The 13759-nt window shown below is 35.6% G+C and overlaps 1 protein-coding gene across 2 annotated transcripts in view; it reads left to right on the top strand.

The window, feature by feature from the left end:
* Positions 1-49: 49 nt before the first annotated feature.
* LOC113053999 (tyrosine-protein kinase transmembrane receptor ROR2-like) overlaps positions 50-13759 on the top strand; it is a 69320-nt gene continuing 55610 nt past the window's right edge. The window contains exon 1 of one of the 2 annotated variants that reach the window (XM_026219201.1): positions 50-492. In XM_026219201.1, the coding sequence (XP_026074986.1) occupies positions 417-492 (76 nt within the window). In that variant the 5' untranslated portion in view covers positions 50-416. The remainder of the gene's footprint in view (positions 493-13759) is intronic. The other variant, XM_026219200.1, reaches the window with a different exon arrangement.

Genomic DNA, 13759 nt, shown 5'->3' with positions numbered 1-13759 from the left:
AGCCAATCAACGTCTGCGTTTCACCCAATCAGGCGGTCCTGATGATTGAGTGTGATGAATATTCATGAGCTGCGCCTTTGTCGTAGTAGGATTCGCAAATTTGCTTCCCTCCCTCGGGATGGACCCGTCCTCCATCCAGAGGAGCTGGAGTTACTCGCTCTCTCGCTTTTCCATTAGGAGACAGTCTCGGGACACTTGAACAGGATCAGCGGCGGTCGACGAAAACCCTTGGAAAGAGAGTGATGAGACGCGCAGTTCTTCTGCAAACGCACCATCAGAAAGAGTTTCATTCACTGCGCACTTGAGACAGAACGCGCTTGGTTCGCACGCGCTGAACTCTCTCATCCCTCGCGTGGAGATCTGGAAGTTTGACCGCACTTATTCCCAGAGTTTCCCTGAGTCCTGCTCTTGTGAGGATGTGTTTACTGAGGATTACAGCTGCAGTTCATCTGTTACTGATCTCCGTCCTCTTCACTGCTTTCACACACGCAGGTAAGACTTTCCTAACATTGCGTCTCTTTTCCTGGGGTTTCCTTTATAGTTTTATGATGTGAACGTGCTGTTTTTGCGCTTGCAGAAGTAACATTTTATTGCTAAAATACAAAAAATAAAATAAAAATACTTTTTTTTTTGCTTAAACATCATATTTATTCAAACCAATAAGTTTGTAACTGATGTTAAATAAACTTTGTATTCCACTTCTGTCTTTCTGGAATTGTGAGATTATTTTTAGCACATGCATATTAATATTTTCGTGAAGAGTTTTGTCATATTTCCGCAAAATCCCTGAATGCATGCTAACCGAAGCAGATCCAGTTCATCTTGAGGCGTGCACACTCGCTCCACTTTGATCTGAACTCAACTGTTCCTTGAAATCAAGCTCGGTCAGAGTTAACACAAAAGCCTTCGGGTTTGTTTGTTTGTTGAAACTGGATGTTGATAATCGGATGCATGTTTTGGGAGTGATTTCTTGTTAATTCGTTTCCCTCCCTGCAGGGAGGAGGGTGACAGATGTTGAAATATCCTGTTTTGAATTTGCGCTCTTTTTTGCCATTTGGTCCGAGTTTAAAGGGGGATGGGGCGTGCATGGTGTGTCCTGCCAGCTTTATCACCCCGTGCTGAGACTGAGGGCCTGGGGCAACGAGTGGAGCTCATTGATTACGTGCTCGTGCATGAACAGCAACACGTGACTGATTCTGGTTTATCATCCTAGCGACCGCGAGCGTTTGAGTTCAACCACAACTCTCACCTCCACCTGGCGTATGGTCGGTCACGTGATCGTTTATGAACGTGAGAAGCAGGACAGTGGATTACTGTCTATGCGAATCACAAGGAGTATAGATGCGCTCTGGGCGTAAAGCGACGGGATTTTACAACGCCGCAAAACGCGAGGATAAAAAGTGGTTTTAAAGATTTACAAATACAGATAAAAATTTAATAAAACAAGAAATAAAAACATAGAAACAAAGCTAAATGAATTTGTACACTTTGTAAAAAAGATTAGCATTTAACAGCTAATTTTTCATTTTTTTTTAACTATTATTGAAAATGCAAAGTTTCAAAATAAAGATTAAGCAAGATCTTCATGCTTAAGACATATTTGCAAATTAGAACATATAGTTTTTATTTAGTGAAAATGCTAGCAATCACAGTTCAAATTGCAATCGCATGTTGTATAAATGTGAATTAAGTTGAACTTGATACAAAGAGCTGTGCAATATGTTGCAACAAAATAAAAATCAGGCAGCAGAATTATTGTAGTTAACTAAAACTGTAACTAATAATAAAACAATGAAAAGCATTTTTTTTACTAAAAAAAAAAAAAAACTTTTTCTTTGTATTTTTTTTCTTAAGAGCTCCTAAAAATGGGAAAACACATAAAATTGTTAAAACATTAAATAAAATGAAAACAGAATATGTATATATATCTAATGTGTGTGTGTGTGTGTGTGTGTGTTAATAAATACTATACTAAAATACAGTGTCAGGCAGTTGAGATTTGCTACATAGCATCACTTGTGACTGTAATATTTGCAGATAAAGTTGGATGTAAGATTTATCTAAAGAGGTGTGCGATACAGTTTACATGTTTTGATGATGCTGGGGAGGAAAACAACAGCTGGAGTCAGCTGAGGCTGGTTTAAGTTGGGAGGAGCTGGTTTTAGCTGGGATCTCAGCCTGAGCAGCTAAAGAAGTGATCAGCCAGTTTAACAGTCTTCCGGGCCTTCATCCCCCTCTGGACGGGCTCCTCTTCAGTCCTGATGGGGGTGTCTGTGTTTCTGTGGTCCACAGGCGGTGCAGCTCCTCCGACTCACACTTTCAACCATCAGAAAGCTGTTGGAGACCTTCAACAAGTCCATTGACATGCTAATTGATTCAGTTGCTAATAAGAGCCCCTGGCTGAAGCCCCAACAACTGAATCAGCTTCAAACAGAACAGACTCAGTAGGGCTTGTGCTTTAAACAATCGAGTCTTTATTTACAGATCCTTCCCTGTAATGCCTGCTCCTTTGAGACATTTGCATATTTACACCTTTGAGTTTTTGGAAGTTAATGCTCAATGAATGTGTTAATCATTAAAAAACAATAGGGGTTGTTGTAAGGCTATTCTACATCAAGGGTTTTCAAACTAGTTTATGCCTCAGGCCCTCCTCTAAATATCATATCATTTATTATATATTTATTTATATTTTAATTGAAAAAGATTTTTTAAATATATATATATATATATATATATATATATATATATATATATATATATATATATATATATATATATATATATTTACCTTTTTTGGGGCAGTGAAGATGTTTTTATATTTTAAATATAATTAAAATATATTTTATCTTTTTTTTTTTTTTTTTGATAGTTGCATATGGAACCAGGGTAAAAAGTAAATAATTATACACACACACACACACACACACACACACACATACATACATAGATGCATAAATATTTATGTAATAATAGTGTAATTTTGTACTTTTGTCCATATGCATTATTGTGCATATGGGCAACATGCAAAATTGCTCCGAATACAAAAAAGCGAACAAAACTTATTTTATTAAGTTACATTTTTTGGCATGAAATATGACCTGATGTGGTTTTCATGGGATCCACTCTGCTATACCTTGATGATGCTAATATTGAAAGAGAGCAGGTAGTGTAGCAGCGATGGCTGGTTTGCCTCTATTTCTGAAGCGCAGTCGTTGTCCTGTTTTATGTCCGTGTGTCTGTCAAATATTGAGCTGGATGTGCTTGTAGAGTTACTCAGAGTTCAGTCAGTTAATCCAGACTTGACCAGGGCAAGAGAAAATCTTCAAAGCGTCTATCATAAAAGAGTGCGCTAAAGCAGCTGATCCTTAAATGCTTTAGAAAAGAGCCAATTTAGCTTTGAATGAGAAAGACCTTGTCAATCAGTGCGTGTAAAAATAGACCATACACCTTGATGTTAGTCACACGGCGAGTACAACATGTTCCTGGATCAACATCCCAATCAACAAATCAGAACTGAGATATAACTTGTCTCTTCTGCTTACCAAGGCTGCATTTATATGCTCAAAAAAAGGTAATATTGTTGTAAATAACCATTTAAAATAAATGCTTTTTATTTGAATGTTAAAATATAGTTTATTCCTGTGATCAAAGCTGAGTTTTTTTTAGCATCATTACTCTAGTGTGGAGACAATCTCCAAACTGTGATTATTTTTCAGGCTTATTTAAAGCTGCGGAAGGGAACTTTTGTCGCTCTAGCGGTTAATAAACAGAACTGCTTGCGTCTTGCGGAAGAACATTGTAGCCGGAACTACTTCTCTCTGTTTGTGTCTATGAAGAATCACAAAGGTACTGGGTTACTCCGCCGCGGTATCCCCGAAGCAATCTAAAATAGTCCGAATATAAACACTTATTATAGGTGCACCCTAGTGATTCAGGACAAACTAAAAACACGGTTTGGAAAATGGATTCATGGTGTACTCGTTTATTATATACATTTTTCTACATTTTGAACACAAACAAAGTTACGGACCGCAGCTCTGATTGGTTGTTTCTTACCGGGAGCGGATGACTTTCTGCAAATGGCAATAGGACACTGGGAGGAGCCAGAGGAGCTTGATTTTTTTCACAGATTATCTGTCTCATATTCTACTGTCAGGACATAATGACAGGTAAAAAATATATTTTTACAAAAGTTCCCTACTGCAGCTTTAAGTATTTATTTTTTCTTATTGTTATTATTATTATTTTTAAACAATGTAGAAGTCTTTACTGTCACTTTTAATCAATTTAATGCATCCTTGCTAAATAAAAGTAATAATTTCTCAAAAAACACAAAAACAAACCATGCTTACTGAATTTTTGAATGCAGTGTCCATATAAGTTAAAACAATATTCTAATAATTTTTTAAAAATGTTTTAATTAAAGAAAGGAACAAATGAGGAAACAAATGTTTAATTATACTGAACATTTCTTTATATACTTTGATATATATCTAAATAAAATGGGATATATAGGAGTGGCGGATATACTTTGGTTAGGATTCATATCTTGCACTTGTATAGTGTTTATACTGTGTCTTTTTATATTAAGTGACCAGCAAAATTCACGGATCACGACTAGTATTAAAAATGTCTTTATCCATTTGCAAGATGATAGTAAATCTGGAAAACTGGAATGGGAATGAGTTTTGAATGAATGGACTTCACTCAGATCTTCGTTTTAAATGAAATACTTTTAAATACTTTTTTTTTCAGCATATAAGAATGATTTCTGAAGGATCGTGTGACTGAAGACTAGAGGAATGATGCTGAAAATACGTTCAAATAGAATTGTAATAATATTTCAGATAATTTTACTTGATGAAATTAATACAGCCTTGTTGAGCAGAAGAAATAAAAATATTTGATCAGTTATATGCAATCTAAGTTGCTTTGTATAAACTCATCTGTCAGTGCATAAATGTAATGCAATGTCAAGTTCGTTGACTTTTATTGCAAAGAAGTTAGTAGCTTTGTATGAAGTATAGAAACATGATTTAATTACAAATATATATATATATATATATATATATAATATTATATTATTATTATTATTATTGTTATTATTTATTTTATTCTTTTTTGCTGAATCATGCCATAAAATGCATTACGCTGCATGGTTATTAGGCCATCCACTGTGTGATATGATGACAGATTTCTCTTGCATGCGGTTTCATTTATTAGTACACTAAGAGCATGACTTCTCTCCACATCGCTCCTCTTTCATATTCTGATTCAGGTCAGTGATACACACGAGCAAGACGTTTATGGCTTCACCTGTGTAATCTTTAACACATGAATCCATTCTTCATCCGTCCTCGGTAACGTTAATCTCTTGCTCGACCTAATGCTTGTTTTTTGTGCATCAGCCTTAAAAAATGGAAAAAGAATCGCCCTTGAGCCTTTGATTGATGCTGGTTATTTAACCATATTGAAGTATTAAAAGTATATAAAAATATATATTTTTTTCCGTGTTACATTTTTTTTTAAAAGTGTATTTAAGGCAAGGCAAGGCAAGTTTATTTATATAGCACATTTCGTACACAATGGTAATTCAAAGTGCTTTACATAAGAGAAAGTAAAATAATCATGAAGAAGAAAAATAATAACAAAAATAAAACAAGTAATTTTACTTTTAAAATGATGAAAACATTTTAAAACAGTTAATAATAAAACAAAAATAAAACATAAAACAGTGAAAATATAGTGCAATCAGTTCGGACATTGCACAGTGCTCATTCAACAAATGCACAGCTAAAAAGATGCGTTTTGAGTCTAGATTTAAATGTGACTAGTGTTTTAGCACATCTGATCTCTTCTGGAAGCTGATTCCAACTGCAGGCAGCATAGTAACTAAAGGCAGACTCCCCTTGTTTTGTGTGAACCCTTGGTATTTCTAACTGACTTGATCCTAATGATCTGAGTGCTCTGTTAGGTTTATATTCAGTGAACATATCTGCAATATATTTCGGTCCTAGGTCATTTAGTGACTTATATACGAGTAAAAGTACTTTAAAATCATTAAAAAAATTTATGCACATTTAACACAATTATGCAAAATTAACGAAGCAGTTTGTTGTTCTCCTAATTTTGCTAAATCAGATTTCTGGTGTAAAATGAACCAGACATATTGTGTAGTCTAAAAAAGGTGATTGTGACTTTTTCTCTCACATTTATGACTTTATAGCCACAATTAGAAAAAAAGTCAGAATTGCAAGATGTTACCTCTGAGTTCATATGTTGCAAATCTGACTTTTTTTTTTTATTATTGAAATGCGAGAAACAGCGACTTTATTTTTTATTTTTATCAGAAAGAGGTTTTCATTGATAATTGTCTAATGGTCAAGTTTTGTTTTTTTTTTTTTTTGTATTTTTTGGTATTTTTAATAAAAGCTAGCTGAGGTAATTACATTTTTCCATTATTTAGTTCCATTCCCTGATGTTTGTGGCCATCAGTGGACTGTATATCTGCTGGGATTTTCCATCAGGCGTATGTTCAGCGGTGTGATAAACATGTTCTGGGACTCTCCTTCCAGTCGCTGGACGTCTGAAGTCAGTGTGACTCCCACACCTTCGGTTTCCTTTGACCCCGATTCATCCAAACGCCACATTAAACCAACAAGGGGACATTTTTCCAGAGCCCACCCAGTGTTAGATCAAGAATAAACTCTTAACGTTGAGCAGAGCCTCAGTACTTCATCACTAATCTCTGTTTGGAGGAGAAGGACATTAATGCGCTTGCCTTCTGTTGGAAAGTTGGCCTGCGTCTCTGTCTCTGGTGCCACTCTGCTGCTTATTTAGGAGGTTTTTTTTTTTCCACTTTGGATGACCGATAAAAATAGATGATCAGAAAGAAAGCAAACTGCTTATTCATGCTTATACGTATTGATATGGCAGCACTGAGCTGTGTTTTTCATTAGAGATTCTAGCTCGTCCAGATGCTGCATCACAGACCACATACTCAGATTTATCGACCAAAGCTAAGGGGTTTAATTTTGGTGGTTTCTACCACTCGCTTGAGTGCTCAGGTTGGACATGTTACTCTCAAAGGCAACTGTTAACTCTGTAAAGCCTACTGTTACACAGATTTGTATTATCAAGAAGTTAAAAAAGCTTCTGCAGCTGATTGAAGAGTGAAGAAGAGCTTCACTCGGTAACTGTTGAAGTGCAAGCTCTGGCAGGAACGTCTGTGCATTGGACATTTGAGTCTTAGGAATGAAACTGTACCTGTAAAACAGCGGCACGTTTTATTTAGTCCAAGTTTTAATGGAACAGACATATTTGGTTAGGTGTGTCCTGCTGGGCAAAGCACAGGGAAAACCAGCTGTGCGCCTCCATAAATACCACTCGATGTGTTTAGATGAGGAAATGGCCGATCCTCTAGCTGATGTGTTCGCAGAAACCGTAAGAAACTGCCTTTAATCTAGTGCCTTGGAAGATGTTAATCAACAGGACTTGTTTTTGCATGAGCATTGCTGCGTGTGTGTGTGTGTGTGTGTGTGTGTGTGTGTGTGTGTGCAGGCAATGTTGGCAGTCTTTGCCGAAGAGAAAGCGGGTCAGAAGGCTGTGTGCTCAAAGGGAGGTTTCTTGGTGTAACTTACAAATATGAATAAAAGGGAGATTGTAGAATAAAAATGAGTTTCAAGATTTAACATTGATCAAATGTCTCCTGAACTAGAAGTTCAGATCAAATCATGGAGCCCCACTACAGCATTTCATGTTTTTAACACATATTTCTAAAGCCAAGTTGAACTGTGAATCTTTGTAAGTTGCAATCATGAACTTTAGGCATGCTCAGTTTTGATATTCAATTATTTGGGGGCCTCAGAGAGTAACTTGTAATCAGGTACAGCATATTAATGAAATAATGTTTGTATTTATTATATTTTATACTCCGGTGGAAAAATTTGAAATAGCTGTACAGCAGTATACTGTTTTTGATAATCCAATGTAACTGTTTTATATTTTGAACCATCAAATCACCTTCCTTTCAGCACATATGGTTTAAAATACTATATATTGAGGACTTGGCTAATGCACTCAGTAGCCTTTCAGGTAAAAACTCATTTTACCCATAATCCTGCTTCATTATATCATTTATCATCATACTGGTTTTTTCATTGTTGTTAAGGAAATGCCGGTATCAAATGTTTCTGTTGCGATTAATTGCTCATGCTTTTATCATGGTAAACGGTATTATCACGGAATTGAAATTGTGCTCAAAATATAGTATAATATAATAGGTTAAATAACTTTTTTCTAACAACAAAAATAACTGAACATTTAAAAAAACAAAGTTAAAAGTTTTGCACAGATTAAAGTGCAAAAGAACTATAAAGACCCATAGGTATCACTTTACAATCTCATTAGAAACCATTAACATTCACAATAGCTACATTTGCTACAGAAGTTATTAATCTTTGTAAAAAAAAAAAAAACAAAAAAAAAAAAAAACAAGTCATAGTTCATTTTAGCGCATTAAATAATACAGTTGCAACTTTACATTTTAACAACGTGTTATTAAATATTAGAATACCTTAGATTAATGCATATTCAGGAGAATTTGTCATTGGCAGTTTGTTAACCAATGGATTAACTAATGTTAAAAATGAAGCTCTGATGTAAAGTGTGATTTAAAAAATAATCTATACATTTTCAAACTATATTTATGGCACATTGTAGTCCAGATTCGCTCTTTCAAGCAGCATACAGTGGTGTTGTGCATTTTGACCAGTTGATGGGAATAGTATTCTTAAAATGCAGTCCAAATTCTGAATATTTTGTAATATATAATTATTTGCGGTATTTAGAAGTGCCCACGGTAACAATATCATGCATATTCATTACCGTGATATACCGCATTACCGAATACCGGCACAAGTCTAATTGTTGTGTAAAGACAGAACCATAGCTTGCATATACTTTAAAACAATTAAATACACAATAAGTCTAACTGAAAACCAGTGTTGCAGTGCACATTGTGACAGTTTCATAGTGCTAAAACATCCATTTTAATTAGTGGTAAACCGATATATCGCCAAATTGATATATCGGTCTAATTGTCATTTTGTTAACCTCAGCATTGGCCGATAAGTTTTTCTGCTTGGCCAGTGTGTTCGAGGCAGGAGTTTTATTTTGATCGCAAACTTCCCAGAATACTGAGTGCCCTGTCGGTTACAGTGTTTACTTCATTTTAATTATATTTTTTATTCTTTATTTTACACCTCTATTTTTTTTAATCCATTGTTAAATTATAAAAAATTTTTTTTGATGCTGTCCAAAAGAATGGGCATCGGCTATCAAAAAACAATATCGGTCGACTACAAAGTTTTATGAATGGCACTTAAATAAGACATTTGTAACTCCTGTAGATCTTACATACTTCCAGGAATTAACTAAACGTCCTTCCCTAACCTCTCCCACGGAAAAATAAATGAATGTGTAGCTCATCTGTCCAGTTCACGCGTGCAATACTTACGCCTTCATGAATCAAGGATGTGTAGAGAAGCTTGCATCGAAGCTGCCGGAGAAATTAAATGTATTATGGCCGTCAGCCAGTGCTGGATCTGTGTATTCATCACCCATCCATCATCCGAGGCCTGATTCACGTCTGCGGCGGCAGGTGTTCACCACCGATCTCTGCATTCCATCAGCTGACTGATCCTAACAGCCTTGAAATGAGATAAGCCAAGAAACTAATAACCCGAAGGCATGCTGGATTCACACTGCCAGGAAGGATTTTAATGAATTTAGTTCATAATCTGCACTGACAGGAGATGCTCAAATATTCTTGCCGAAGCAGTCATTGTGGTGGATATACAGTGTGGTTAATACTATTTAATTTAATTTATTTATTTTGGTAAACACAAATTATATTACCTGCACAAGGAAAATGCACTCTCACTGGGATATGTCACCATATGGAAGCCCGTTTCGGCCACTGAATAAAAAAAAATAAAAAGGTATTTGTGACTTTTTACCTTGCAATGTTTTTTTTTTTTTTTTTTAATTGTGATATAAAATTGGATTTCTGATAAATAAAGTCACAATGTTGAGAAATGAAATTGCAGTTTTAAGAAATGACACAATTCTGAGAAATAAAATAGCAATTCTGAGAAATTATGTCGCAATTCACAGAAATAAAATTTCAGCTCCAAGAAATGCATTTGCCATCCTGGAAAATAAAATTGCAATTCTAAGTCAGACAGTCAGTTGCAATTCTCAAGGCTTAAAGTTCTCTGGCGTGATGCATTTGGCTGTGGAAAAAATATTTCTATATAATAAAAAAAACTTGTTAATTGATATCACTTTCGAGTCCATTAGTTGGCCTATCAATGGTATGAGAGGAGCACAGCTTTCACTCTCAACCATACTAACATTAATAGCCAATCAGAATGTTTTGCTCTTATAAACACGAGACACTTCACGCTCATAATAGTATCCAATTACAGAGTCGCAGCCCTGATGAATGGAGAAGTGCGACAAAAAGCTGTGAGGCGTGACGAACAAAGATGTCCAACTAGTGCATATTTACATAGACATTTAAATTTAAAAGCAGCAGAGCTTTGTAAACCGCTCAGTGTAATCACGTCATCTCCATAAAAATGGTATGATTGGCAAACTTCCAAACAAACTTACCGGGATTTTTGAAAAAGTCATTTTCACACATGATCTATTAATGGTAACTTACCAGTAATTTACCAGTAAATTAAACCTAACCCTACCCCATTGTAGTTACCTTGTGTTACCACAACTTTCTTAGATAAATACACTGTAAGTACACTATAAGTACATGTTAGTACATGTACTGTAACATAGTGCAACCGTACACCTTTTGTATGAAAGGGGCTAAACTCGTCCTCTGTATATGCCGTGAATTTGAATTGCTTAATGTTCATCTGGAAAAACTGTGTGCATTCTCACTAGATTTGTAATGTATTTTATTAAAAACATTTGCCAACACAGGAGAATACATCAACCTTCGTCTAAATATGCCATGTATTGTACATCGATTTCAAAATAAACGTTTCTGAATATGGCCAAATATTAAAATGAAATGGATTTAAACATTGTTTAATAACACTGTAAAGTACGGCTGGGACAACGCGTCGAGGTCCTCGATGACGTCCACGCAAAAAATATGTCGACGAAAAATATGCGCATCGATTCGTCGACCTGTTTTTATTTCTCTAAGAAAACGCTTGCAAAACGTTTACCTTATGTGCGCTGAATATACGCGATGGCCGGATCAACATTCTGTCCAACGTTATAACCGATCCAGGGTTTTTTCTGCATTAATCTTTTTTTTTTGGCGGGTGTCAAAGCCTTATTTGATCGGTGAGTGATCTGTTGCGCCTGACAGGGTGCGTACGAGAGAGAGCCCCGGCTGCGCGCGCACTCACAGTCTTCAAACAACACGAGCGCTTCTTGCTCTCTCTTTCCCTTGTGCATATTAATCAAAATCATTAAACACGATAGAAAAAGGGCGAAACACCAAAGTTTCACGCGCGCTCACGCACTCACAGTCTTCAAACTACACGAGCGCTGTCTTTCTCTCTCTCTCTCCCTCTCTCTCTCCCCCTCGTGCATATTAACCAAAATCACAGGCTGCTGGCTCCCACTGTTAATTCTTTTTTTTTTTTTGGAAAAACACTCTGTATTAGCTTAAAGCCCAAGTTTACATTGGTTACTGTATTCTTTCAATTGCTCTAAACAAGTATTTTGGGTGACCTTTTTTTATTAAATGCTAGACATCAAGTTGTTGTTATTTTCATCTGAAAGAAGAACTTTTTTTTTTTTTTCAGTAAGCTAGGCCCTATGAGTTCAGTAAGCTTGTTTCAGTAAGTAGGGGTTAGCCGTTGTTAACTGAGAAGATGCGCCAAAAAACGCTGAAAATGAAGTGGATTTGCGCATCTTCTCAGTTAACAACAGCTCTGTGTAGTAACAGCTGCTCTATGTGAAATCACACACCTGAGGGAATTTACCGCTGATTAGAAAACCGGCTTTACTGACGAGATGGGCATTAATGATCGCCCGATCGTGATCGGAGCACCCCTATCAGTAAGCTATGTTTTCTCAAGGCTTCAAGGTTTTATTGAATGCTATCTCTATACAAGTGCAAAGTAATGCATTCTTAGTCAGTCTTTTATTTTGTAATTTTAAGAGCAATAAACATATATTGCAATGTTAAGGAATTCATGTTTTTTTCATTCAGATATGTAAATCAACATGTATAAAACATGTATATAAAGTGAATCGTCACCAGGCCTTGGCGCCCCCTGTACGTATTCGTTTTAATACATCATGTACTTAAGTTATGTTCATATTAGGCATATTACATTATGTATTTTAACAGTGTTGTTCATTACAATCATGTCATTTATTGGTTTTAATATTTTATTTGAGCCAATTATTACCTCATTGTTAGTTTATATATAAATAGCCATACTAAAGCCTGGTTTTTATTTAGGTCTGTTTGTTTCAAAAAGAAAATCTGATTACTCGGTTGTCAAAATAATTCGTAGATAACTTGATTACCAAAATGAACATTAGTTACAGCCCTAGATTAGTTCAGATATATTTCAAAATACAACTGCTTTGTTTGTTTTTGTAATTAAAAGACAAATATTTTGTCATTTAAAAATTTCTTAAAATTAATAATAAAATAATTCTGTGAAATGAAGTCGCAATTCCGAGAAATGAAGTTCTCAGCAATTCTAAGGAAAAAGTCATAATTAGCTGCAATTCTGAGAAATGATATCTCCATTCGTTTTTTTCCTACAAATTCTACAAATCAAAGAAATGATTCATTTCAGTGAGGTTAGTCTTACAGACACATTATAGCTGTTTTTGCTAATTGATGTAACTGATATCGGTTTCTAGTGTACGTTTTGATTGAAAGGTGTGTGGTTTTGGAACAGTGATGTGATTGTTTCAGTCTTTCCACTCCTTTTTCCCCTTGCAGTTGTCTGAAAGTAATATTGTGCCATTGATTTTGATTAATACCTGCTCTGATAGAGATGGAAGTGTGTTTTCAGCAAACTGCTGTTTCACGTTGAGCTGCTGAGATGCCGGGCTCTTTAATGATATGCTAGGAAACGCTCTAAAATCTGTTTTTAATTTGCCTCATAAACAGTCACAGGACATTGCCTCGTGTTTAATACCGCATACCTTCACGAGTATGTAACGGTCTACCATCGCCTGCCTCTTTTGGATTGAGATGTATATTTTCTTCTTGGACTCTGGACTCATTTTAGCTTTCTCTTTAACATAAACCTGTGTAGTTCGGTCTCACATTGTTTGGATTGTCGTCCATCTTGACAACAGCTGGAAAAAAAATAGCAAAACCTTAACTGTTACTTTCATTTCAGCTGTTTTTGTTCAAACTCTTAATAGAATTATCGTTTCAGATACACTGCATAACCAGATAAGATTGGACCGTTAGCTCTGCTCCAAAACGGAGTGAGCGGTCTAGACCGTAATTCACAAATGTTTGGGCCGTAGCTGTGATGCACTGATTTCTGAAGATCATGTGACTCTGAACACTGGCAAAATTAAGCTGAAAATACAGCTTTGATCACAAAAATAACTTACAATTTAAAGTATATTTACATAGAAAACTGTTGTTTTGAATTCTAACGGATACATCACAATTGACCTATCGGTAAGCCCCATCCCCTTAAATAACGGTTTCTCATTCGTTCTTCCAAGGTGTTTATGA

This window comes from Carassius auratus, chromosome 35 (genome assembly GCF_003368295.1).
Source record: "Carassius auratus strain Wakin chromosome 35, ASM336829v1, whole genome shotgun sequence".
Taxonomy (NCBI): domain Eukaryota; kingdom Metazoa; phylum Chordata; class Actinopteri; order Cypriniformes; family Cyprinidae; genus Carassius; species Carassius auratus.
Note: the sequence above shows the minus strand (reverse complement) of the source record. Positions and strands in the feature narration are given on the sequence as shown.